We start from the raw sequence: 27,513 nt of genomic DNA on the forward strand, positions 1-27,513 counted from the left end.
TTCACCGCAGGTGAGGTGCAGGCGGGCAGCAGTGGATGGAGGTGGAGCACAGTCCTGGCGCTCACGCACGCCCTTGCTAGTCTGTTCTCGGTGAGGCGTGGTTTCCACCTCCCGGCACTGCCCTCCTCGGCGAGTCGAGTCCCCTGGGCTGAGGCACCTGAGGGCCTGCTGGGCTGGCCTGAGGCCAACGCCTGGCCAGTGTGGCCCCGAGGCCCCTCCACCCCGGCCACCTGGATAGCCATTCTGATCCCCAGAGTGTCTGTGTGTGGGTGCCGGCTGGGGTCCTGCCGGTGTCCTTAGGAAGATGCCCCACCTCATGGCTGCGACACCCCTCGGGTGTGCCCACGGCTTGCTTGGGTCCAGAGGCAGAAGCCTCTCCCATGCTTGGGTGGGGGGCGTGTCCACTCTGTCTGACGTAGCCCTTAGGGTGGAGCCCACACCCCCGGGGAGTCTGGGCCTCACAGCCCAGCACAGCCCTACCCCCAGTCACGCCAGCACAGACTGGAGAACTCAGGCTGCGGGCCAGGGAGAAGCAGGGCTCCGAAGGGGCCCCAGGACCCATGCCCACAAGGCTGCACTGTGGGGCCCCGCCTTCTGAGTCCGGTGGTGGCAGAGCCACTCTGGACATCACTGCAATGCCAGGAACTGGGCCAGAAGCCGAGAGACGGCAGGAGACACCGGGAGGAAGGAGCACCTCCAACCTACATGATAGGTTTTTACTCAAGTCACTCAAGTGGACACCGAGCGACGCTGTGAATAACCACGTGCAATCACACAGTGAATCTTTTTATTAAGATCTGTATGTATATTCTGCACACACAAACAGGCATCCAGTAAACACATCCAGAACAAAGGGCGTGTTACGGACACCTAACACTTGGTCGTACCCGGCAGGACAGGCCCGTCTTCCCACAGAATGCACTCCTCCCCTCACACGCGGGTTAAAAGGCCACCAGGGGGCGCTGCCCCACCTCCCGTCTGTCCCAGGCTAGGAGGGGTGGCCACCCTCCCTCCCACATAACCCTCGAGACCTGCCTTAGAAATGTGGGGACATGGGAGGACAAAGAACAGGCAGGACCCCCAACGGGACAGAGACAGAACCACCCACGTCTACTTCCTGAGGGCCGCTCACGGAGGGCGTGGGGCAGGACCGGTGCGTCCAGAGGAGGACCTCACCGACCCTGAGGAGCTCGGACACAGACCACACCAGCTTTTCCGAATCTGGTCTCACACCCTTTATGAGTGACCTCCGCAGCTCTCTGCAGGAACACTGCACCCCTGCGTGGCTGACAGGACCTCAGGGACACTCACCACCTCCCCGGGGCTGCTTCCCGCACGCCCAAGGGGACAAAACCAAACTTTTTGTCTCGTGACAAAAACTCTGTACATGCAAATAAAAACTTAAAAAATAAACACTCATCAGTGACCACTACAAGGCTAGTTCTTCGTGGAGGCCGCAGGTTCTGGAGACTGAAGAAATTCGTACGGGTCGTGGGTCACCTCTGGCTGCTCCCCGACACTGAGGCGAGAAGGGCTTCCTGCAATTGTGGGAAGACAGACACTTCACCCCAAGGATCTCCACACGCCCTCGTGGCCCAGGAGGCCCGTGTGTCTGCAGGACCACAGCTGCCAGAGCCCAGGCCAGCAGAGCGTCTCAGCCACAGAGCCACGGCTCCCAGGGTCCAGGCCACCCCTCACTGCTCCCGGGAGGGGCAGAGGGCGTCTCTCCCCAGCAGTGGCCATGGCCACCCTACAGAAAGCACTCTGCCTTGAGCCTCCACACAGCACGGCTGCTGCTTCCGCAGGAACGAGGGCTCCTTGGCCAGGGGCCCTGCAGACAAGTCCGAGCCCTTAGCAGCTCCAGGGTCACTGAGTCCACTAGGATCCTGCAGTCCCCATCCCTGGAGCTGACCCAGGATCACCTGGAAGCTCCTCTGCGTGCCACCTCTCACAAGGGTAACAGGCCCAAAGATGCTGGTCCTTATTCAAACCGTTTTCAGCCAAATCCCTACAGTTGATCATCCACCTCACCCCAAACACGTCAAGATTTACTGTGTGCGAGAGTAGCTGAGCACTTGTGCCTGGGGGCTGAGACAGCGGCTCAGGGACACACCACCAAGCTCATTCACGGGGCCAGGGGACAAGTGTCTGCCGCCCTTCCTGGCGGGGCTGTGACACCCCTGCAGGGGCCTGAAACAGCTGCCCGCCCTCGCTCAGTAACCATGGGGTCCCCAGCCCAGGAAAGGTCATGAGCTCTCCCCAAGAGAGGGTCCTGGAGGAGCACGCCTGTCCACACGATGCTCCAGGACGGAAAGCAGGAACAGCAGAGAGAAACCCACGCTCCCGATGCCCAGCTCCGAGAGGCCGCCGGGCCCACAGCCTCGGCCCTGGACACAACCCACAGACCGCCAGCACCTGGACCCGCACCCGTGCAAGGCTGACTCCATTCGAACCCGCACCTCGGGGCAGCCGTGGTGATCTGCTGTGACCAGGGGCCAGGGCCCTGCCTGCGGACTTGCACCGGGCACCCACAAGAGCCCCGGCTTTCCAGGACCCTCCCGGTGCCCCTCACCCAGGTGGTGCTGGTCCCTGTCGGAGGCGTTGGACAGGGAGCTGAGGTTGGACGACGGCCGGGAGCCCCCGCGCTCCACCTGTGCCTCGTGCAGGTCCTGCAGGAGCTTTGCCGTCTCGTCCAGGTTCAGGTGGCCGTCATCAGGGTCCAGCTCCTTCTTCACCTTCCCTGAAAACATGGGACGACGGCATGGGCCCAGCCTGGCCTGCACTTCCGGTCCACAGCGTGGGCCTCACTGTCACCATGCACCCCGAGTGGAGCCGGGCACGGGGAGAGCCTGGAGGCCGGGCGGCACAGCCCACGATGGGGTGGGCGGCAGCCGCAGCACCACGTCGCATCTAAGCCTCCGGACACAGAGGCGCCGCTCTCCTGTCCTGAGCAGGAGGAAGCAGGGCGGTGAGCAGAGGAGGCCCTGCAGACACCAGGCAGGCACAGGCCCGCCTGGGCGAGCTGGGACCCCTAGGGGCTGGGTTGGGGGGGTCCAAGAGCCCCCAGGAGGGTGCGGCCTGCACTGGACACCGGCTCTGCTCCACCCCGAGAACGCCTCAAACAATAGCTGGACCGGGTCTGGCGTTTCAGGTGCCTAACGGCCTGTCAGGACAGGCCCACTGCACCCAAAGGCGTGCAACCAACCTCACGCCCAACAGGTAGCCCCCGAGTCTGACCCCCGAAAAACCACAACCAGACAGGCGGAGAAGCAGGGATGTGCGGCCCCCCCAGGAAGGAACCTCGCAAACGAGATGTGGGGACAGCACCGGGGACACGTGCCACGTGTTCAAAAAGGCAGAGGACACGTGACGAGGTGAGACGGGGAAGGTGCAGGAAAGCCAGCGGGAGTGGTGTCTGCAGGGGCCCCGGGGGCTGAGCTGGTCACCGTGGAAGGCAGGCCCCGGGCCTGCAGGCCACCGCACGGGGCAAGCAGCAAAGCAGAGAAAAAAAGGCCTGAGGCAAATGGGCAGAGTCAGGGGCCCAGCGGATGAAGAGACGACAGCCAAACCCCCACATCTGACAGAAGCCACAGCCCTCCGGGTCCGACAAGCTCAGCACAATCCAAGAAGAGCAAACCAGGAGAGCAGACTGGGGCCCGCACGACCCAAGCTTCCGGAGACGAGTGGTCAAGAGGAAGACTCAGACGCAGCCAGAGAAAAGGCAGAGTCGGTGAGAAGGCACAGCCGGCCCAAGAGGGGACTCCCACCTGCGCGACTGAGGGGCGGGCTGTGGCCAACCGCCGTGCAGCCCATGTGCGCTGTGCCAGTCACCCGCTGGCACCCCCCGCGTCTGGGCTCGGGGCAGGCCAGGCAGGCGGCGCACCCGCGGACTCCCGCCAACCCACCCCGCAGCCTGTGTTCTCCGCTATTGTAGCCGTGGCCGTGACTACGTGCCGAGTCCCGGGGAGTCACCAAAGCTGGGGTGGTCCCTGGTCAGCTGGGAAAATAGGAGACGACAGGTGGTGACTGGAACCCCACTGGGCCAGTAGCTGCACTGAGCACGGAAGGTCCAAACACTCCCACCCACAGGCGGAGGCTGTCAGGCTGGGTGGTGGCAGGACATGGCCTGTGCCTTCTGAAACGGTCTCACGGACGCCCTGCTGACCGAGGGCGGTCCTCCAACCCTGGCCTCAGTGACCTCTGGCGCTGCCCTGGGGCCTGAGAGTGTTCAGCAACATCTCCGGCTTCTCCCCAGTTGACGCCAGAAGCTCCAGATCCCATGTGACCCCAAAGATGTCTCCAGACAGGCTGTCGGGGAGACCACTGCGGCAGCACACAGCGTGTCCAGCAGGCCTGGGGGGAGGAGGCTGCAGCACGAAAACCCCTGGTCCCCAGGAGTGGGGTGGCTGTGCCAGTGGTGGGCGAGGGGGTCTACGGGGAGCATAGAGGCACCTCCCCCGAGGGGGTCGGCCAGGGACCACACACAACCGTGCCTACGCACAATCCACTGCCCAGTGGATGAGCCCTGAGGACGGGGCCTGAGGTCCCCCGGAGCCACCGGGGAGGGTGGTTCTGAGGACAGGGGGCCAGAAGCAGGGTCGGGCAGCACCCCCACCCCCGGCTGTGCAGAAAGGCAGCACAGGGGCCGCACAGAGCACCCGGCACAACCTACCCAGACAGCCGAGCACGGAGATGTCCAGAGAGACATCCGGATACGACTTCATGGCCATGAAGTCCAGGGCGGAGCCACCGTCCCCTAGAGGGTCTCCAGCCTGCAGGAGAGAGAAGAAAAGGTGTTCCCAAGTCAGCAGGTAATGCGAGCAGGAAGCCCCGCACCCACAGGTAGGACAGGCCTGCGACGGCGTGTCCACGCTGGGGCGCGGGCAGGACCCACCTGTGCCCAGGGCCCTCGGGGCCTCAGCTCAGCAGCGGGCGCCTCTACCTGCATCGACCACGACGGCTGCTGCCTCTGGGGACCTACGGGCGCTGAGGGAACCGGGGGGGGGACACGAGACCTGAAGGGCCCGGGCTCTTCTTCAGGAGCCCCCCAGCAGGCGCGGCGGATTCCAAACCAGCACATTCCCTCCTTCTTTTGTCCGGAGGGTGCGCATCCCTCCAGAGGGTGCACTCTGTGGCTGACTGCGCTCCTGGCCCTCGGCATACCCCTCTCCTCTCTGGAAGCCCTCCTCAACACCCACTCCCGCTCCACGCCGCTCAGGACGGCCGTCTTCTCCGCCACACACACGATCTCCCACCCCGGTGTGCTGCTCTCAGGACGTTAGGATCTTACAGTTGACATGCTGCTAAGTTCGGAGTGAGTCTTCGAGGGGCCGTCTTCAGTACCTTAAGGGAGGGGCACCACCTCACCCTGAGGCCCTCAGTTCTGTCAAGTCACACACATTCGTGCTTCTGCTGAACCCTAAGTCACTGCTGGGAAGTTCCTGTCGAATGACAGTGCCCTCCCCGCGTGACACAGAAGAGCAAACAAGCCCGCACGTCACGACACACACTTAAGGCCACAGGCCTGCCCTCCAGCCCTCTCCTGAGGCTCCACGTCAGACAGGCCCTCTCTGGCCTGCACAGTGGGGACAGGGGTCCACTGCCACCCAGCAAGTCACAGGAACCGCGAAGGAGGGAGCGGAGGCTTCGGCTACACAGCAAGGGGCACCCGGCTGTCCTGGCCTGAGCGGCCTGGGAACTAGCTCGGTTCACTTGGTTCTTGTTCTCCCAAGAGGAACTGTCACAGTGCTGGCTCAGGCCACGGGCAAACAGGCTGAGCTCGCGTCACAGAGCCCACGATGCGCTGGGCCCCTGGGCCGACTGTCACCACCAAGTCCTACAGAACCCACCACCGCCACCGTTTCCTCACCAGAGACTGAGGCTTACAGCTACTAGCTACGCACCCAGGGCAGAGCCAAAGCCCCTGCTCCTCCGACACGGAGGCTACCACTTCACAGCTCGCCTGACGACCCTGAAGCGTGACGCCATCGGGAGCTGGTGAAGACAATCTGGAAAACACTGGTTTGCTCACATCTTATTCGTCAGTAAAAGGGCATTCAGGTCTCCTCAGCACAACAGACAACAGCTAGTGTACACACAGGCACACACGTGTACACATGCACACACAGGCACATGTGTGTGCACACACACGCAGACACGCACACACCCAGGCGCCCTTCAGCCTGTGCTCCCCGGCCGCCTACAGGGAAGTGCCGTGCTCACCTATTCCTTGGCCAGTTCCGCTAACCTGTCACGTGTGAGGACCTACATCCCAAGACGCTGTTGAAAACCTATGCTTCTGAGTGTGTTAAAAATGTTACATCTAACGGGGTGGGAAGGGATAGACTGGGATTTCAAAATGTAGAACAGATAAACAAGATTATACTGTGTAGCAAAGGGAAATATATACAAGATCTTACGGTAGCTCACAGAGAAAGGAATGTGACAATGAATGTACGTTCATGTATAACAGAAAAATTATGCTCTACACTGGAGTTTGACACAGCATTGTAAAATCATTACAAATCAGTAAAAAATGTTTAAAAAAAAAGTTAAATCTAAAAGAACCGTAAACATTGGGATCTCAGGTCATCATGGTTGGGTGGCAGGACCACGAGCTTGCCTCTCCTCATAACTACAACAAACCACAAGTGAAAAAAGACTGGAGCCTAGCAAAAAAGATCTTCTGCAATGGAAACATAAAGAGGGAACCACAGCAGGATGGTAGGAGAAGTATGTTCACAATGTAACTGGGCCCTATATCCCTGGGGGTGGGAGACCCACAAGCTGAAACCAGTTGAGTGTAGAGGCCCTCCCACAGGCATGAGCACTCTGAGCCCCACGTCAGCTCCCCAGCCCGGGCTCTGGCACTGGGAGGAGGAGGAGCCCCCAGGACGTCTGGTTGTGAAGGCCAGGGGGCTTAGCTCCGGGAGCCCCAGGGACTGGGGGAAACAGAGGCTTCATTCCCTTGGGAAGCTCACACAGAGTCTAGTGGGCACCAGGTCCAAGGGCAGAGGCAGTGGTTTCGTAGGAACCTGGGCCAGGCCTGCCTGCTGGATCTGGAGGGTCTCCTGGGGACGTGGGGGACGGCTGCAGCTCACTTAAGGGGACACAGAAGCTGGTGGCAGGCACTCTGGGAATGTTCATCTCCATGAGCTTTCCTGGAGGCTGACATCGTGATTGGATCATTGGCACCAAGACCTAGACCCACCCAACAGCCTGTAGGGAAGCCTCAGGCCAAATGTACTGGGTGGGAGCACAGCCCTACCCGTCAGCAGACCTCCTGAGCCACAAAGGCCACTAGACGCGGCCCTACCCACCAGAGGTCCAGGACCAAGCTCCACCCAGCAGTGAGCAGGCCCCAGCTCCTCCTGCCAGGAACCCTGCATAAGCCTCTAGTCCAGCCTCACCCACTAGGGGAAGATACTAGAAATAAGAAAACAATAATCCCAAAGCCACAAACACAGGCCAGACTCTACACTGGGACCAGCTGGACCCTGGCCCTCGGATGACAAAAGAGGAGTGCACTGCTGGGACGCACAGGCTGTCTCCCACAGAGGGCCACCTCTCCAAGCTCAAGAAATGTAACTAACCTAAAAATACAAATAGAAAGATAGACAATATGAGGCAGCAGAGGAATATCTCCCAGGCCAAGGTACAAGATAAAATCCCAGAAAAAGAAATAAGCGATGAGGAGACAGGCAATTTATCTGAGAATGAGTTTACAGGAATGATGGCAAAGATGTTCAGAGAACTCAAGAGGAGACAAAGAAGGACACTACACAATGCTTAAGGGGTCAATCCAAGAAGATGTGACAACTGTAAATATATATGCACCCAACACAGGAGCACCTCAGTATACACGGCAATTGTTAACAGACATAAAAGGAGAAATAGGCAGTAATGCAGTGATAGTGCGGGACCTTAACACCCTACTCACATCAACAGACAGATCAGCCAGGCAGAAAATCAGTAAGGAAATAGAGGCCATAAATGACAATTTGGCCAGATGGACTTAACTGATAATGTATATAGCATTCCATCTGAAAGCAGAATACACCTTCTTTTCAAGTGTACACAGAACATTCTTCAGAATTGACCACATGCTGGTCCACAAAGCCAGCCTCAGCAAGTTTAACAAAACTGAAATCATACCAAGCATATTTTCTGACCACAATTCTACGAGGTTAGAAATCAATTACAAGAAAGAAAAACTGCCCAAACTGCAAACACGTGGAGGCTAAACAATACGCTACCAAACAACCAGTGGACCACGGAAGAAATCAAAGAGGAACTCAAAAATACCTTGAGACAAATGAAAATAAAACACAATGATCCAAGACCTCTGGGATGCAGCAAAAGCAGTTCTCAGAGGGAAGCTTACAGCGACACAAGCCCACCTCAGGAAACAAGAAAAAGCTCAGGTAAACCACCTAGCCTTACACCTAAAGCCGCTGGAGAAAGAAGAATAAACAAACCCCAAAGTCAGTAGAAGAAAAGAAATCATAAAGATAAGAGCAGAAATAAATGAAATAGAGACTGAAAAAAAAATAGAAAAGATCAATGAAACTAAAAGCTGGTTCTTCAAAAAGAAACAAAATTGATAAACCTTTAGTCAGACACATCAGGAAAAAAAGGCCTAAGAAAATAAAATCAGAAATGAAAAAGGAGAGTTACAACTGACACCACAGAAATGCAAGGGATCGTAAGAGGTCACTACGAGCAACTATACACCAACAAAAAGGACGACACAGAAGAAATGGACAACTTCTTAGAAAGGTACAATTTGCCAAGACTGAATCAGTTAGAAATAGAAACTATGAACAGACCAATTACCAGTAATGAAACTGAATCAGTAATTTAGAAACTCCCAACAAACAAAAAGTCCAGGACCATTTGGCTTCACAGGTGACTTCAACCCAACATTTAGAGAAGAGTTAACACCTATCCTTATGAAACTACTCCAAAAAACTGCAGAGGAAAGAACCCTTCAGAACTCACTCTATGAGACCATCAACATCCTGATACTAAAACCAGACAAAGAGATCACAAAAAAAGTAAATTAGAGGCCAATGTCACTGATGAATATAAATGCAAAAATCCTCAACAAAATACTAGCAAATCAACTCCAACAATGCATTAAAAGGATCGTATACCATGATCAAGTGGGATTTATTACAAGGATGCAGGGGTTTTCAATATCCGCAAATCAATCAATGCGATACACCACATTAACAATTGAAGAATAAAAACCACATGATCATCAACAGATGCAGAAAAAGCTCTTGATAAAACCCAACATCCATTTATCCAGAAAGTGGGCATAGACAGAACACACCGCAACATAATAAAGGCCACATACGACAAACCCACAGCTAACATCTTATCTAACAGGGAAAAGCTGAAAGTATTTCCTCTAAGATCAGAAACAAGATGAGGATGCCTACTCTCGCCACTTTTATTCAACATAGTTTTGGAAGTCCTAGCCATAGCAATCAGAGAAAAAAAATAAATAAAAGGAATCCAAATTGGAAACAAAGAAATAAAACTGTCACTATTTGCAGACGATGATACTATACGTAGAAAACCCTAAAGAATTGACCAGAAAACTATCAGACCTCATCAATGAATATGGTAAAGTTGCAGGATACAAAATTAATATACAGAAATCAGCTGGATTTCTATACACTAACAATGAAATAGCAGAAAGGGAAATTAAGGAGACAATACCATTTACCAAAGCACTACAAAGAATAAAATACCTAGGAATAAACCTACCTGGGGAGGCAAAAGACCTGTACTCTGAAAACTGTAAGACAATGATGAAGGAAACTGCAGATGAAAGAAACAAATGGAAAGATATATCATGTTCTTGGACTAGAAGACTCAGTATCATTAAAATGGCCACACTACCCAAGGCAATATACAGATTCAATGCAATCCTATCAAATTGCCAATGATGCTTTTCACAGAACTGGGGCAAAAGATATTAAAATTTGTATGGTAACACAAGAGACCCCAAATAGCCAAAACAATCTTGAGAAAGAGGAACGGGCCTGACTTCAGACTATACTACAAAGCTACAGTAATCAAAACAGCATGGTACTAGCACAAAAACAGACACACAGATCAGTGGGACAGGATATAAAAAGTCCAGAAATAAACCCACGCACTCATGGTTAACTAATTAAGGAGGCAAGAATATACAATGGAGAAAAGCGCTGCTGGGAAAACTGGACAGCTACCTGTGAAGGACTAAACTAGGACATTCTCTAACACAATATACAAACACACACACACACACACACACACATACAAAAACAAACAAAAAACTCAAAATGGATTAAAGATTTAAATGTAAGACCAGATACTATGAAACTCTTAAAGGAAAACATATGCAGAACACTCTTTGACATAAATCACAGCAATATTTTTTTCAAACCAGCTCCTGCAGTAATGGAAATAAAAGCACAAATAAACAAATGGCATCTAATTAAACTTACAAGCTTTTGCACAGCTAAGAGTATCATCAACAAAATGAAAAGACAACTTACAGAATGGGAGAAAATACTTCCAAATGATGTGACTGACAATGAACTAATTTCCAATATATACAAAAAGATCATACACCTTAATATCAAAAAAACAAACAACCCACTCAAAAAATGGGCAGAAGACCTAAATAGATATTTCTACAAAAAAGACATACAGATGGCCAACAGGCACATGAAAAGATATTCAGTATCACTAATTATTAGAGAAATGCAAATCAAAACTACAACGAGGTATCACTTCACACCAGCCGGAACGGCCATCATTAAAAGTCTACAAACAATAAATGTTGGAGAGGGTGTGGAGAAAAAGGAACCCTCCTACACTGCTGGTGGGAATGTAAATTGGTGCAGCCACTATGGAGGATAGTATGGAGGTTCCTTAAAAAACTAAAAGTAGACTTACTGTATGATCCAGCAATCCCACTCCTGGGTACGTATCCAGAGGGAACTCTAATTTGAAAAGACACATGCATCCCAATGCTCACAGGAGCACTATTTACAATAGCCAAGACATGGAAACAACCTAAATGTCCATCGACAGATGACTGGATAAAGAAGCTGTGGTATATATACAATGGAATAATATTCAGCAATAAAAAAGGATGAAATAATGTCTTTTGCAGCAACATGGATGGACCTGGGATGGTCATTCTAAGTGAAGTAAGTCAGAAAGAGAAAAATACCATATGGTATCACTTATACATGGAATCTGAAAAAAAGACACAAATAAATTTATCTACAAAACAGAAAGAGATTCACAGACACAGAGAACAAACTTACGGTTACCAGGGGGTAAAGACGGTGGGAAGGATAAACTGGGAGTTCGAGATCTGCATCTCTTGGGGAGAGATGGAAATATTAGCTATGTTGATTGTGGTGGTGGTCTTGTGGGTGTATACAGCTATCAAAATTCATCAAAGTGTACATGTGGAATATGTGTAGTTTACTGGACAGGAACCATATCACAATAAAGGTGTTAAAAGAAAAAAATAAAAGCGTCGTGAACACTACATCTGCAGGAAAGGCCTGGGAGCCGAGTGCTGACGGGACAGGCTGCTAGATGCTGTGAGGGCACAGGCGCCGCCAGCTGAGCGAGGCAGAGGCCTCAGCCTCGGCCTGTCGTGTCCACACCAGGCTGCAGCCACATGCAGGAGAAGGCCGAGTGGAGCCGAGGAGAGGGGTGGGCACGGCCAAGGTGACAGGAGCTCCCTCACTGACCTGCAGAGGCCCTGATGCTGGGCAGGGTGTGTGGGTCCCGCTCAAGGCACCTGCAGCCTGTCCCAGCCCTCTGCAGACGGTGCAGGGCTGCGTCACCCAGAGACCCCGGCAGCACCCAGGCCACCTCGCACACCTCACAGGAGACAACCACAGCACCATCCCCGGGTCTCCGTGGCTCAGAGGGCCCCCATCCAGATAAGCACCTGATGCTCTGCCCAGGGTGGGCCCGTCACCGAGGCCTGGTGACCCCGCAGCCTGGGCCTCACGCCCTGCCCAGTGTCCTGGCAACATGGGGCGTGAGCACAGCCAGGTATGGCCATGTACAAAGATGGGTGTGCCCACGTGCGCACATTACTCCAGGGCAGGAGAGGAAACTAAGGCTGGACCACAGAGGACAGTTTCCTCAGATAGGAAGCATGTGTCCAAGGCTTGGGCAAGGCCCCAGGGCCTAGTCTCGCTCCGAGCACACGGTGCACACGCACCGGCCTGGCAGCACCGCAGGCTGGCATCTCCGCCTGCCAGGAGAGCTGGGCGACCCCCGCACCAGAGATGAAGTGCGCCACCTGGCGCGTGGGCCGTCCCTCAAGCACCTTAAACTCCTCTGCCCACACGTGGTACGTGGCTTCACACCCTGACCCCCAGTCATTGCAATTGGGGGTCGGGGGACCACCACATCATCTCGTCAGCAACTTCACCAGTTTCTAACTAAAGCATGAAGCTCTTCTCAAGCACCCCATCTCAAAAGCCAAACACAACCATCCTTATGGAGACCCTGACTACCAGGCTTTTACTAACTGGCCGTGTAACTCACCTTCCCTTCGTCAGGAGGCTTCATCGGGACGTTTCTCCTCTGCAAAGCAAGACAGACAAGAACAAGTTTTCTGAAACAATTTTACAAAGAAGGACAGCCCATCACCCACCTGGCCACAGCTCTGAGCTGTCAAGTCAGATCACGTCATGCTGTGACCCCGGCAGCCCTGCGTGAGACAGTGTGAGGTCACTAACTTGGCCCACAGGGGCCTGGTTCCTGAGACCTGGGAGCTGAGGGCCCACAAGACCACCCTGGGGCGAGGAGATGGAGTGAGAGCACCCCAACCTTGGGTCCACAGCCCTGGGTGGCATAAAACAAAAGAAAAAAATCAGACATGGTTCACTGGTCCCAGGGCAATTCAGGTAAATCACCCGGCCCGGTGGCTTAACCTGGAGGAGGATTAGCCTGGAAGGTGGCATGCATCTGACCACTACTCTGTGACCACAGCCCACTCACTGCACTGAGCTGCTGTCCTGTAACCTGGCAGGAGCCTGTCCTTAACACACCCCTGTTCTGTGAACATACCTAGAACAGTCAGCCCACATGCTTCTGTATCTATGATCTTTTGTTCAAGATAATGTCCCTGAGCTTTGCTTGTGTTAGAAACTTCACAACTTTTAAGTAGAAAAAGTAAACACTAACACTATCTCAACATCTATCTCCTCACACAAGCTCCCGCCAACGTGCACGTGTCAGTACTGGACGTCATTTACGTGACTCTAATGTGGTTCGCGTTCAGAAAAGTGATCAGACTGGAACCTAGGAAGACGGAAGGGGGGTGTGGGCAGAAACTACATCTGAAGAAACAAGGGCTGAAAATCTTCCAGATTTTAGGAAAACTACAAATTGATAGGCCTAAGAAGCTCGGCAAACGTCAAGCAGATCAGACACAAGGACGCACACAGTCACGCACACAGGGACCAACTGCACCGCCAGGCAGGAAGCCAAACACTCAGGAGCAGCCAGAGCAGCGGCCGCGCCTCTTCTCCAAACGGCTGGAGAGCGAACACGTGGGCTTTGCGGCCCCACACCAGCTGCAGCACCTTCTCTTTTTTTTAAATCTTCAAAAAATGTAAAATTATCCTTAGCTTGTGGGCCAGTCTGCCAATCCTCAATCTTCACCAAAAAAGACACGTTACAAGTGGGAGAGAGATAAAAGCAACTGCAGACACGTCCTCAGAAACGATGCAAGTCAGACGTCTTTGTACGCAGAGGAAAAGACGTCCACCTGGACCTCCACGCCCGGGGAAGACGAGCTTCAAAAATGAAGGTAAAATAAAGACTTTCTTCAGATGAAGAAAACCTGAGCCAATCTGTCCTCTGAGAAACAGCAAAGGAAACTTCAAGACGAGGGACAACGACAGCGTCCGGAAGAAGCATGGCTGCACAGTGACAGGAACCCTGTGCGCCCCAGGGGCCTCAGTACTTGTCAGCTTCCTGGAAGGATATCTGACCGTTCACAGTGAAGACAAACGGTAAATGACAGCCAGCGAGGGAGGAGCCCCGACCCGCACCCAGGCTGGACGCTCCTCCCACGGGAGCGCCGGGCACAGCCCACCTGCCGCAGCTGGGACAGCATCCGAGAGTGGTCTCCGCCCGTGATCTGGTCCAGGAGGTCGTCCACCATCTTCCTGCTGTAGCTCCCTGCGCCCTTCACAAACTCCTGCAGGCTGGGGGCCGCGACAAGATGGGGCCGGGGGGGGGGGGTCAGGGCCCCGCATGCCATCCCAGCCGTATGCCCCAGACGTCCCTCCACAGGGGAGCTTCTCCCTGAGCCACAGCCCCCCTAGATGGAGTGGTTTTGGAGAGTGGACAACAGTCCTCACCAGATTTTCAAAGTGGCCCCCGACCCAAAAAACCTATGAACATCTCGGGAAAAACCTGGTAAAAATAAACCCAAGTGAAGAAGAGTGTATTCGCACACAGATGTACCTCATGCTAACCTCACAACAGGAGCGTTTCCACACCTGTTTGTTTTGGTTTTAAAAATGCAAGTAGACTGAGAACACAGTGTGGGGGCCACACGGGGAGGGCAAGGGAGTAAGACCCTCCCCAACACCTCTCAGAGCTGTTCCAACTTCCAAAAAACCAAACTACAACTAACTAGAGCGTTCAGAGAGGACGCGGCAGACAGGCCCTGTCCCAGCCGCGCAGCCAGGGGAAGGCTCCTCCTGTCCCAGCAGCGCAGCCAGGCGAAGGCTCCGAGCGGCTCCCACACAGAGGGAGGGCGGCAGCGCACCCGGGAGCAAAACCAGCCCGGGCGCCTTGGCCGGGAGCTCCTTGGACAAAGCACCCGGGGCGGCCGCTGTCCTGGGGCCACGGCTGGCGGGAGCAGGCACTGCGGTGGGGTGGGGCGGGGTCCCTGGGGCCCTTAAAGAGCCATGAGCAGGTGGCAGGCTCACAGGGAGCAGCAGGAGGACCGTGACGCCATCCTGTCCTTGGGTCTCCACTGTCACCTCTTCTCACACACGGGGCCCAGCCTGGGTTCCGCCCACTGTCAGCGAGCGGCGCACCCCGTGTGTTTCTCAGTCACGTTCTGCACTCTTTTTGGAGTAGGATGCAGATCTAATAAGGACAGACTCCATTTCTTGAAGAGAACAGCAAGGCTGTTACTTTCCCCACAGAAATTACTGCAGCTCTGCAGGAGTGATTCACTTCTACTTTGTCACAGAAAACAATACAAAAGAGTTCCCCAGAAACGCAGTGCTACGTCTATGATCTTAATTTGACACCTTAGCCGGTGAGTTGCTAAACTGTCCCCAAAACTCCCCCAGTGAAGCCCTGACCCCAAGTGCCTCAGGACGTGACCACCCTTGGAGACAAACCCTCTAGGGGTGGTAAGTTAGAATGGTGTCTTTACAGGAAAGAGGTGGGGACAGGGACTCGCGGAGGGACGGCCACACCGGAACCCAGGGAAGACCAGTGCCCTCAGGCCAAGGACCAGGAGATCCAGCCCAGACCCCTAGTCTCAGACTCCAGCCTCCTGGACGGGAGATGGTGACTGTGGTCTGAGCGGCCGGCCGTGGAGCCTTGTCTTGGCGGCCTGAGCAGAGCCACCAGGGCCACCCTGTGTACGACTGTTACTACACATGCCAGCGGGTCACACACGCTCTTCCTCAAGCTGCAGCCTGGGCCACCACCTTCCTGGAACCCACAAACTGGCCCGAACCACCCACAGGAAAACGGCTCCGGCCATGCTGCATGTCCGCCCCGACCCACCTGAGTGCGCACTGCACACCCGTCTCGTCCCCGTAGGCTGAGTACAGCAGCTCCGCCTCGTCGGACTTCAGGTCCCCGAACACCGAGTTGTTGTGTAGGGAGAGTGCAGTGCTGGCGCTGGACAGAAACGTGACTGGGAGAGGGGAGGCACACGTGAGGACACGGTTGCACCCACAGACGCCTCCGCGCACAACCAGCCACAGGCACATCCCCAGGGCTGCCCTTGCCGAGGGGACACGCGGGGACTCAGGGGCCGGAGGGCAGTGTCCTGGGCACAGAAGAGGGAGCAACATCGCTGCCTGACCCACTAGATGCCAGGAGCACCCCAGGGTGACAATCAAAGTGTCCCCAGACATGGCCAAACATCCCTGGGAAGAAGTGCTGTGCAGGCGAGCATGCCAACACAAGACAGAGCCCGGCACCAGCACCCATGCAGCCAAGGCGCCCATGCTGTCCACCCACTCTGGGGAGAGCCTCACGCTCCGGTCTCTCTCTGCTGCCGGCAGCGTCACAAGCCTCCAAGGGGATGAAATGTGATGGTTCGTCGAGGAAATGAAATTTCCACCACCATCTCGGAGGGCGGCCTCTATGCACCAGGAGGAAACCCACCCACCCGAAGGGCTGGGGAGATGGCTTCTCGTCCCGAGACTTCTGATGACCTACTTCTGCGGCCAGTTTCCCAGCCAGGACGTGGGGGCAACCCCGGTGGGCAGGCCGTGGCGCACACTCACCTCTGCTCCTCCGCTCCTCCCGGAAGCCCAGGGTGGTGATGCCTGGGACCAGCTTGCTGGACAGTGAGCTCAGGTCCACTGGGTGGGTCTCCTCCTCTGCAAGCGGACAGGGCCGTGAGCACGTGGTCTCGGAGCCCCCGGCCCAGGGCAGTGCAGTGGGCAGGCGGGCAGCCTGGGGGCTCCCTGGGAAGCCCCTCTGAAGTCAGGCCTGCAGAAGCCGGCTGCCCCCTCAAACCCTAACCGCACTGCAGTTTGACTCTGCAGTCAGTCAGCCCACAGTCCCAGGACACAGCAGACCCCTGCGCCCCCCATGTGCAGTCATAGCAACAGAGAACCTCCACCTCGGACACCCGAGAGCACATTCCTGTGCTGTGGGTGCTGCTTGCATGGGCTGAGTGGGACCCCTCAGTCCCCCAGGGGACCATCCCACGTTCTCCAAGCGTAGACCACCCATCTGCTCTTCTATCGAGAACTTCAGGATCCGTTCCAGCTAAATGTCAAAGTGGTCAGCACGCACCCTCCACACCCATCGTGAACGCCGAGTACACCCACTCATCCGGGTGGGGAACCCCCCCCCCCAACCCCGGGCATGGCCACCCTGTCCGCTGACCACATCCGTGTCCTGCCAAGGGAGCGTGCAGGGGTGGGACACCAGACAGGCATGGGGCCAGGAAAGGGTCCCCCAGGCAGGCTACAGTCTCCAGGTCACGGGACGTGACGGGCAGGAGGATGTGCGTGGGCACCCACCGTCAGCATCCGGCTCAGCTGTGTTGACAACGCTGTACAGCAGGCTCCCGTCCCCGCTCTTCCTCAGGTAGCCCATCTGCGAGGAAGCAGGCCTGAGTCCCGCCCCCGGGCAGCCCTAGGCTCCCGCGGCTGAGCAGAGGCCTGTGAGCGTGGCCTGACTCGGGTAAATCCCGAACGGCCACGGGGTCACTCATTTCCCACAAACAAGACCAAAAGACGCCCCTCACACCTTCCCTGGATTTTAACTGAAGACCCACTTGCACTCATGTGCGATCAAACTCCTCGTGACCCCTCTAAGAGGAGCTCCTGAGACCCCAGAAACAGCCCGGACAGAACAAGTTGGCACGAGACACTGGTCAAGAGGCCCAGACACCCCACCTCCACAGCACGTGGGGACTTACTTCCATTTAACAACCAGCCACCAAACAAGACCAGCCCCTCCTGCACAGGCTCCCGTCAGGAGGGCCCAGGAAGGGGAGGCACTGTGTGTGGGGTGTGGGGTGGCAGGTGTCCAAGTAGGAGCAGCGGCCTGGGAGGGGAACCAGGTCCTGAGCAAGGTGTGCAGGGCATGGGGGTGGGGGGAGATTGGTCACTGTTGATCGAGTAAGTGCATTAAGGGTGACAGATGTCAGGTTTCTCACTGCAGAATTACAAAACTGAAAGAAAAGCAGAGCAGATCTGGAGCAGGTGCTGGACAACGTGGAGGCTACTGTGCAAAACACAGTTGTGGGTGAACGTGAACACGCATGTGCCTGCCCAGCACCCAGGCCTCGGTATCTGGTGCCACCCTCCACCGAGGACCCAGGGCTCCGTGGAGAAACGCTGGTTCCAGGACTGAAGGGCAACAGGGGTGCAGAGCAGAGGGCCCAACAGAGAGAACTCTGACGCAAGCCACACGGGGGCCGCAAACTTTCTAGCAGGCACGGTCAGAAATCAAAAGAAACAGGTGCGGCTAAACTTCATGTGTTTTATACAACCTGCCACATCCAAACTACCATTTTAAAATTTTTACGCACAACCCAGCGTGTACTTCACAGACTCAGCACGAAAAAATACTGTGAGGCCCAGTAAGGTCTCCTGTGGATTGCACGTGAAATAAGACTTTAGATCCATCAGGTCAAATAAAACACACTAGGGTTAATTCCACCCGCATCCTGGTTAACGTGACCTCGAGGAAGTCTGAAACTGTACATGCAGTGACTCACACTACTTCCGTTGTAGGGGCCAATCTAGGACGTCCTCGTGTCAGAGGGCAGGCGCTCAAGGAACGGTGGGGCCTCCTTTTGAGGACCAGCAGCCTCTGGACAGGCTCACGGCTGTCACACCATGGTCAGGCCCGTAAGTGACCGTGGTGGGGCAGAGACATGATACATAGGGAAAGGGGCTCAGCCTCTGCAGTGATGGGGTCAGCACCTCTGCCAGTAGGCACACCACACCCTTCCTGCCCTTGAGGTCCCCCAGTGCTGTCTGCATCCCAAGATGAGCCAGGGAGGACAAGGGCACCCCTGGAACACGGGTTCAGCTCCGACCGGATACTTGTCAAGACCTGACGGTCACCTCTAGAAGGTGACAGCTGTGCCACCGTCCTGGCAGAAAGCCCACAGCCATGCGGGGGTGCTACCTTGCCCCCGGGGACGAGCCGGTTGATCCTGTCCCGGGCCTCGTCGGCCGCGTGCTCCACCAAGGCCAGCACGTGCTCCTCCGCGGTGCTGTCGGTCAGGCTGCAAGCATTTCCTTCCGGCTCAAACACGCAGCTGTGAGGCAGGAATACCACCCAAGTCGCCAGGAGGCGCACAGGCAGCTAACACCTCAGCCCCGGTCAGTCCCTAATGCCCACGCCAGGTCACACCAGAAGGCTGTTGGGGGCAGCGCCAAGCGCACTTTAAATTCCTTCCCGTAACCTCTACCCACAGCAAACGAATGCTTTCACTAAGCTGAGTCAGAGTCAGCGTTTCTGATGAGGCACCTGCCCGCTTCATCGCTTTAAGAGCAAGAGAAAAAATGTGACTCGTCGGGAGCTTCCTGCACTACAGCATCACTCCAGTCACTCCAGGGGCCACCAGCAAAAGTGACAACCACCCCACGCAGGGCTGAGGCCCTGAGGCGGTGGCAGTGGGCTGGGCCAGGGTGGGAGGAGGACCCGGGCGCTAGCCCTGAGGGAGGGCTGCAGGGGTGGGCGGAAGTCCCTGCAAGGCTCCATGGGGCAAGGCCTCCGTGGCGACCTGGAGCCTGTGGCAGGGCCGCCTTCCTGCAGGTCCCGGCTTCACAGCAGCAGGAGCAGAGAGCTTGGGGCGGCGTGCCGAGAGAAGCAACCTCCCCCCCATGATGCATGCTGGCTGCCAACGCGGCACGACTGTGTCCCTGGGACACCCCGCGCAGGTCCTGCATGGAGGGCACTTCCTGGGAGCAGAGGGCCAACGAGTACTCGTTAAACAGCACGCACGTGGAACAGCAGTGAGGTCAGTGGGGGCACTGCGCAGGGCTGACAGATGGGCTTGGCTGCCCACACCTGGGACACAGCGCACACGTGGTGGGGGGCTGTCCCAGCCTTTGCCGCCTATGTCTCTCAGGGGACCCTTCCCAGGACAAGTGACGTGCTGGCTGCAGGATGGTGGTGCACTGGCATGTGGAAAGGTCAACGCCCCGCACAACTAACCTCAGGGCCCAGGTCTCCTGACACCCCGGTGTTAACAGTGACACTCATCACCCGCCCACCACGTCCCTCGCTCACGATCAAGATGGGCGAAGGAGCAGGGCCCCTCTCCTCTGGGCACTGGGTCTGAGCTATGTCCCAGCTGCCTGGCGAGACCTGGGGCTGGCACAGGGACCCAGCTCCTGTGGAGGGCACGCTCCCACCAGGCTGCACGTGTGGCCCAACCACCCATGAGCCACGGCAACACACGGGAGCACCTCCTCGCCCACAGCCCGCGGAGCAGTGGGCCCAGGCGGCCGGCCGTTACCTGATGACTTCTCTGCTCGGCCTCTTAGATTTCTTGGCAGTTTCTACTTGCACAGGCACGACTTCGGGAACAGGCTCCTCGACGGCTGTGTCTTCGCTGCCCAGAAGAGCTGCCTGCTGAGAGAAATCCATGTCCTGCATAAACGACACGCTGCGCTTCAGAGCTAACAGCCGCTCCTAGAATCAGAAAGCACAGAGCAGCAGGGACTTTACCTCTCCCTCCAGCCGAAGCACCGTGACGATGGCATGGGATGGGGCTGGTCTCACCTGGCCTAACCGCTAGCCCTCCACGGTGGGGCAGCCAAAGGGGCAGAGCCAGCAGGGCAGGCACAGGCCAGAGGGCACGAGCCGCGCCTCACCTACAGGTTGCTCAGGCGCAAAGCACTGCCCTGGCCACCTGACGCACGCAGCCCGGCTCACGGGAGAGATCGGGGAGGCTGCTGGGACGGCCAGGACAGCCATCTGGATTCAGAGAGCGGCGCTCAAAGCAAACCTGCAGGGCAGGCTGCGGTCCAGTCAGACCAACAGGTTGGAGCCTTGCACCAACCCTACAGGAGACGGGGTGGCCAGGCCAGCGTGCAGGAGCAGAAGAGGAGGTGCCTGGAGGAGAGGGCGGCTGGGAGGTCTACGCTAGTGTGGAAGGGCCCACGCGGTGGCCAGTGACGCATGGATGGAAGTGTGTCATTTGCTGTGTTTCTGTTTTGGCCTAAAGAAGTGAGGAGGAGCCTGGCAGAGGCCCCTGGCCGTCAGAAGGCATCTTACTTTGCTCATCATCTTAAAGCCGGCGTGGAGGATCTTCTTGGCTAGCTTGTAGTACACGGTGTCTGGTCTGTTGTACGTCATGGCGTTGTCACACATCAGCTTGAAATCGGCCTGAAGGAGAAGGAAAGAACCCGTCATGTCTGAAACATCACACAGGTGACAGCAAAGAGTTGAGAATCCTATCAAAAGAGGCTGAAATGGAGTGGAAAACAATCCGGCTCTTTGATTTAAAAAATAAACCTTTTAGAATTGAAGTACAGCTGACTTACAATACTGTATTTGTAAACAACGTGACCGACAAGGGTGTAATCTACAAAATACACAAACAGCTTATATAACTCAATATCCAAAAGCAAACAACCCAATCCAAAAATGGACAGACCTAAACACACATTTCCCCAAAGAAGACATCCAGGTGGCCAACAGGCACATGAAAAGACGCTCAATATTGCTATTAGAGAAACACAAATCAAAACCACTATGAGGTGTCACCTCACTCCAGCCGGAATAGCCATCAACAAAAAGTCCACAAAGGATAAATGCTGGAGAGGGTGTGGGGAACAGGGACCCTCCTACACTGCTGGTGGGAGTATAAACTGGGCAGCCACTGTGGAGGACAGTAGAGGTTCCCTAAAAAACTAAAACTAGACTTACCCTATGATCCAGCAATCCCACTCCTGGGCACATTATCTGGAGAAAATGAAAACTCGAATTTGAAAAGACACACGCACCCCAGTGTTCACAGCAGCACTATTTACAATAGCCCAGACGTGGAAGCACCTAAATGTCCATCGACAGAAGGCTGGATGAAGAAGTTGTGGTGTATTTATATAATGGAATACTACTCAGCCATAAAAAAGAATGAAATAATGCCATTTGCAGCAACATGGATGGACCTGGAGATCATTATACTAAACAAAGTCACAGAAACACAAATACCATACGGTATCACTTACATGTGGAACCTAAAAAAGTGATACAAGTCAACCTATTTACAAAGCAGAAACAGACTCACTGACAGAGAGCAAACTTATGGTTGGGGGGAAAGGGGGAGGGATAAATCAGGAGTTCAGGACTGGCAGATACACACTATCATACATAAAATAAACAAGGGCCTACTGTATAACACAGGGAACTGTATTCAGTATTGTGTAATAACCTGTAATAAAAATTTGAAAAAGAACACACATATATGCAAAAAATTGGATCACTTTGCCATATATGTGAAACTAACACAACACTTAAATCAACTATATTTCAATTTTAAAAAAACTGCAGGGTGGGAAGGGATAGACTGGGATTTCAAAATGTAGAACAGATAAACAAGATTATACTGTGTAGCACAGGGAACTATATACAAGATCTTACGGTAGCTCACAGAGAAAAACATGTGACAATGACTGTATATATGTTCATGTATAATTGAAAAATTGTGTTCTACACTGGAATTTAACACAACATTGTAAAATTATCACAAATCAATAAAAAATGTTGAAAAAAAACTGCATTTCAGGTACAGCAAAGTTACATATTATATAAATACATATAAGTGATGTCACATAATACTTACCTTTCTCTGTCCGACTGACCTCACTTAATATGGTAATTGCTAGGTCCATCCATGTTGCTGCAAATGGCAGCATTTCATTCTTTTTTATGGCTTAGTAATTAAAGAATAATTTTTAAAAACTTTTTCTGAAAAATTTTCGTAACTGTTGATTGGTCTTTACTTGCATAAAAAGTATTCCAGTGTAAGTGTGCCACAGTCTGTACCTGGTGTTGAGTGTGACACATGCATGTCAGAGGAGTAAAGCGACAGGTCCCTCGCTTCCTTCCCAACAGCCTCCTCCCTCTCTTTGGGAGGAGCTCAGACGTACACAGGAGCGAGAGCCAACACCTGGCTCTTCTAAGCAACAGGGGAGGAGAGGTGGGCATGCCCTCTACCACTGGGGTTTCTCCACAGAATTCAAAACTATGTCTACAGATAGTTACTCTGGTACCGTCAGAAACACACCTTCCCTCTCAGTGAGCAACTTACACTAAAAGCACATTAAACGAAATACCTGTATATCATGCTAACCAAGTCACTTGGCACCCACCTGGCACAGGTGAGTTGGACATCAGGATGGACAATGACCACCGACACCAACCACACTAATGGAGCGGGCGCTACCTGGACCCCTTTCGGGTCGCTGTGCCAGGATCTCCAGGGCTGGGACTGATGCCAGAAAGCCCCCCCCCCCCCGTTACAGGGCCCAACTGTGATGGGTGCAAAACTCTCTTGAGAACGAGGTGGATGCTACTCGCATCTTGGCTTTGTCACTGGGCAAGTGACCACACTGGGGGCTCCCAGGTATGAAAGGTCGAGGATGGCAGGGCACGGATTACTGTTAACTGCCTGCCCGTGGGGGTATTGCCTGATCGGCCTATGGAAACTTTCCTTTTCTCTCACTCTCTCCTCAGTCTGTTGTGTTGTTCCGGCAGGTCAGCAAACCCCCTCAGAAATGCCTCCAATCAGTAAAAACAGAAAAGCCAAGCTTTTGCAAAGTTTACTGAACCAAAGAGAGAAACCGAATGCCCTTTCTAAATGATGCTGTCGTGTGCTGTCAAGCACTCATTTTGATTTTCCCCTGAGTTTCAAAGCCAACAAGCCATACCTTTCACAGCCGCTAATAAAAAAAGAGTTAAGAACATAGTACTCAGAAAATATAAAAATATGTTATCCTAAAAAAAATTAAACTCTCAGATATTACAAGACAAAACTAAGCATCAGGAAAATTATGTTTCTATAAACACCCATTCTGGAGCCAGGCCACACGGAACGTGCCCCTGCTGGGCAGCACGTCTCTCCGCGCCAGCACAGCAGCTTACAGAGCAGCGCGCCTGAAGGGAGCGACATGCGGGCCAGGCCAGCTCCAGACCAAAACACGGAGAAGGCCACAGCCCACCCACCTCCTTGACTGCCGTGCTGGTGCAGCACATACAGACACCTGAGACTGGAAAAGACCGAAGACGCAGGAAGCATCCACTGGACGTGAACACACATGGAGCTTCCTCACGATGATTTCAGGAGCTGAAATTAACGCACCTTAAATTCCGTGACTGACTTGTACTCATTAGCTACAATTTTGTCTTTCATTGTGCCGAAATCCATCGGATGTTTTATTATCATCGAGTATCCAGGAGCTATGGCATCCGTGACAGGAAAAGCAAAAAACCCATGAGGATCTTTCCTGAAAACAGAAAACATCTTTATTTACACTGGAAAACCACTAAAAAACAAAATCTCTCACAGTAAAACATTTGATACAACTGACCAAATTTTAAGGTTGTTTCTTAAAAATAACAAATGGAATTTACGTTCCTTAAAATTGTTTTTGGATACACTAAAAATTCCAAAACTACCATCCTTGGCTCCAGCCGTGACAGCTACATCAGGGCGTCTCTGATACCCCCGTGCTGACTCACGGCAGATGGAGCACGGAGGGGTGCTTGGGTCCCCCAGCTTTGCTCCCAACAGTACGTGCACCCCAGATGGCCTGGACATCCCCAGGAGAGGTGAAGTGATGGGGGGCCAGCCCGCCGCAGAGAGAAGACAGCCCAAACGTCCCTGCACAAGCTCTTTACCTCTGGAGCTGGCGCAGGAAATGCTCGAGCAGCTGCTGAATAGGCGTGCTCTCGTTTTCAGCTGATAGTTTAAAAAGCAGAAAAAAACTGGATTAAAGGACTTCATTATCACTTCACTAGAAAGTGGCTTCCAATTCATGGTACTTATTTACCTACTTCCTGTTTCACACTTTTTTAGGTTCAAATGAGAGTTGGGTATGAAGACAAGCAGACGCGGCCTTGGTCCCCACAAAGCTCGGCTGCACCCCCGGCACTGGTCCCCCAAACCCCTCAGGCTGCCAACATTCCTCAGAACCACCACAGGGAGCTACACTCATCAGCTTGTCCCCGGCCCCTCTCCCTCTTGGCACAGTCCAGACCAGGTGAGGAGGAGCAAGCAAAGGCTGTGGATATAGAAGTTGACCCTGGATGCACCGATACCACTTCACTTGAGAGTTCTAAACTTCTGGTCAGGCCATTGTTCATCTGTAAAATGGGAATAAAGTACACCCCACAGAGGAGCTCCTGTGGAGACTCCTACTGTGAACTCCGCCCCTGGACCCACAGTGTGAAAACATGGTTTTGGGAGATGTAAACCAAGAGGTCAGTATGGGCTTCCTTCTACAAGAGTATGCATGTGTGGTCTTTCTTGGCTCCGTCCACTGGGGTCCACACCCAGCACCCAGATCTCGGTTTCGTCGGGAAGGAGCCAGGGCTCCTTGGAGAAACAGCTCATTCCAGGGCTAAAGGGCAACATGAGTGCAGACTAGCAGGCCCACAAGAGTGACCCCCTGAGAGTGACCAGGATAGGTCCAAGAAAGCATCATGAGATCACTGGCTTTTCCGGAACACTGGGGAAACGCGAGTCGTAGGGCCTCAAACAGGCAGGTAACCAGACTGAGCGCGTAATTACCTGTCACTGCAGTAACTCTGCAGGTGCGCTGCTCTGTGCCTGACCTCTGCTCCCACGGGCCTGAGCGCCACCAGTTCATCACGGGAATGACTCCACATAGGGGTGGGGTGGCATCAGGAAACAACACTCCATGACTGCAATACCTCCCACCTCCCCCAGCAAATCAAAGAAAAGAAATGCCTGGAAAGCAAACCTGCCTCCGACCCAGGCCCTCCTGACCACCCAAGAGCACTGAGGGAAGTGACCAAACACAGGTCACAGGGTCCTGAGCGTTCCGGAAGCCTTCCTCTGCTGGGGGCAGTGCAGCTGCACGTTTCAATGGCCTAAATAACTGACCTCAGCACTAACCTCCCCCTGTTACGATGAACTTCTTCTTAGCTCAGGGACTCAAAAAAAGAAAAGGCAGGACAGGGGTGAGCCAAGGCCAGCTCTAGAAGTTTAAAGAGCCTGAGGTTCAGCTGCTCTGTGTGAGGCCCCAGAAGAGAAGACCCTCCTCCTTCTGTCGAAGGAGAGGAAGCCGACTACTGCATCACAGCGACCAGCTTAAAGCTCCAGGATCTGGAGACACCAGCACTTGCCTGGCTGCGTCCGGCAGGCGCGGACTGGCCGATCGGGGGGCGGTTCCACCTCCACCTTCCTCCCGGGACCGAAATCATCCGCCTCCCCCTCCGTGTCACAGTGCTCCTTCTCCCGTTTCCGCTTCTTCTCCTCCTGTCAGGCAGGGTCAAGGCAGTGAGAGCAACCAAGCAGCTTTAAACACATCTCCTGTTTCTCAGGGGAGCCAAGAGAGAAAGCCCTCTTCCAGACTCCTCTTACTCCAGGGTCCCGCCCTGACAAGCAACCCCCGCCCCCCACAGGGCTCAGGCGACCGCCGCTTCACCAACAGCCAGAACTGAAGCGACTGACTCTGTGGGGTGCGCGCTTGGCTACAGACAGAGCGCCCCTTTCCCAAGGCGGGGAAGCACCTGCGCCTGCCTGCCCCCAGGCCTTCTGGGCGCCCTCCTTCACCTTTCGCTTCCTCCTTTCTTCGTCGTCAAGGTGCTTCTCCTTCTCAGACTTCTTCTTCTTCTTCTTCTTCTTCTCTCTGTGTCTCTCCCGCTCATGGTCCGACCTGTCATCGTAGTAACTGGAGTCGTGGCCTGACCCTGAGAGTTCCGTCACTTCGCTTCCTCCGACTTTGAGGACCAGCTTCAGGGGCTTCTCCAGGGGCTTGTCTGCGTAATCTGTAGGCAGAGGTGGTGCCTTCACCCTGTGTGCTTACGGTGCTTCAAGACACGTACTGCCCAGCCGGGGGCATGGCCGGTCCAAGGTGGGAGTCACAGGAAGAACACCAAGGCCCAGGAAGAGGGGGGCACTGGATGAACTAAGGTGGACCGCAGGCGAACGCCAGAACCATCGGGGAAGATGCCCGGCGAAAGGCAGTGGCAGGGCGCTCCTTCCCCTTCCCTTCCCTCTCCTCAGGCTGTTATCCTCGCGGGAGCCAGGAGGGAGGCCCTCCGTCTCTGTCAGGGAGCGCGCGCCAGACCGCTCTCCTGTCCCCCGGCTCCTGCCCTGCAGCCGCCCCCGTGCGGCGTCCCTGACAGGGGGCCGGGCGCGGCAGGACCAGGGCACAGGCGGGGAAACGGCGGGAGACCTCGGAACACGAGACGCTCAGCGCGCTTCTCCAGGACGCCGCGGGGAGTGGAGCGGCCGGGCGCTCGGGTGCCGCGTCCCCGGGACCCCCGCCCGCGAGCCCGGGAGCCCCGCCGCCGCGAACGCCCGCCCGGCGTCACAAAGCGCGCCCGCGGCCTCACGCCTCACCCTCGTACGACGAGCGCCATTCGGTCTTGTGCTTCTTGTGCTTTTTGCCCATGGTGGCGGCGCCCAGGGCAGCAGCGAGCCTGGCCGGAGCCCCCGCGGCCCCGGCTGGCCGCCCGCCTCGCCCGCGGAGCTCCCTGGGACGCACCGGAAGCGGACGCCGCGGCCGGAAGTGGCCCCGCCCGCCGGCGCCAGCG

At 54.9% G+C, this 27,513-nt stretch overlaps 1 protein-coding gene across 9 annotated transcripts; it reads right to left on the reverse strand.

The window, feature by feature from the left end:
• Nucleotides 1-772: 772 nt before the first annotated feature.
• BRD9 (bromodomain containing 9) lies at nucleotides 773-27,488 on the reverse strand. Of its 9 annotated transcripts, none has more exons than XM_032469285.1 (16): nucleotides 27,320-27,488; nucleotides 26,528-26,742; nucleotides 26,098-26,230; nucleotides 24,628-24,688; nucleotides 24,089-24,233; nucleotides 21,001-21,111; nucleotides 20,240-20,352; nucleotides 18,901-19,033; nucleotides 17,280-17,355; nucleotides 16,533-16,628; nucleotides 15,802-15,934; nucleotides 14,141-14,252; nucleotides 12,583-12,621; nucleotides 4,673-4,772; nucleotides 2,460-2,740; nucleotides 773-1,538 (listed from the first exon to the last, which is right to left on the reverse strand). In XM_032469285.1, exons 1-16 carry the CDS (start codon nucleotides 27,369-27,371, stop codon nucleotides 1,497-1,499), a joined length of 1,842 nt encoding a protein of 613 aa, XP_032325176.1. In that variant the 5' UTR covers nucleotides 27,372-27,488; the 3' UTR covers nucleotides 773-1,496. The 9 variants fall into 9 exon arrangements, with proteins under 9 accessions (XP_032325176.1, XP_032325168.1, XP_032325158.1 ...); XM_032469277.1 differs by having other exon boundaries at nucleotides 20,240-20,355; XM_032469267.1 differs by having other exon boundaries at nucleotides 20,240-20,373.
• Between the last annotated feature and the right edge of the window lie 25 nt (nucleotides 27,489-27,513).

Source organism: Camelus ferus, chromosome 3 (genome assembly GCF_009834535.1).
Source record: "Camelus ferus isolate YT-003-E chromosome 3, BCGSAC_Cfer_1.0, whole genome shotgun sequence".
In the NCBI taxonomy this organism is placed as follows: domain Eukaryota; kingdom Metazoa; phylum Chordata; class Mammalia; order Artiodactyla; family Camelidae; genus Camelus; species Camelus ferus.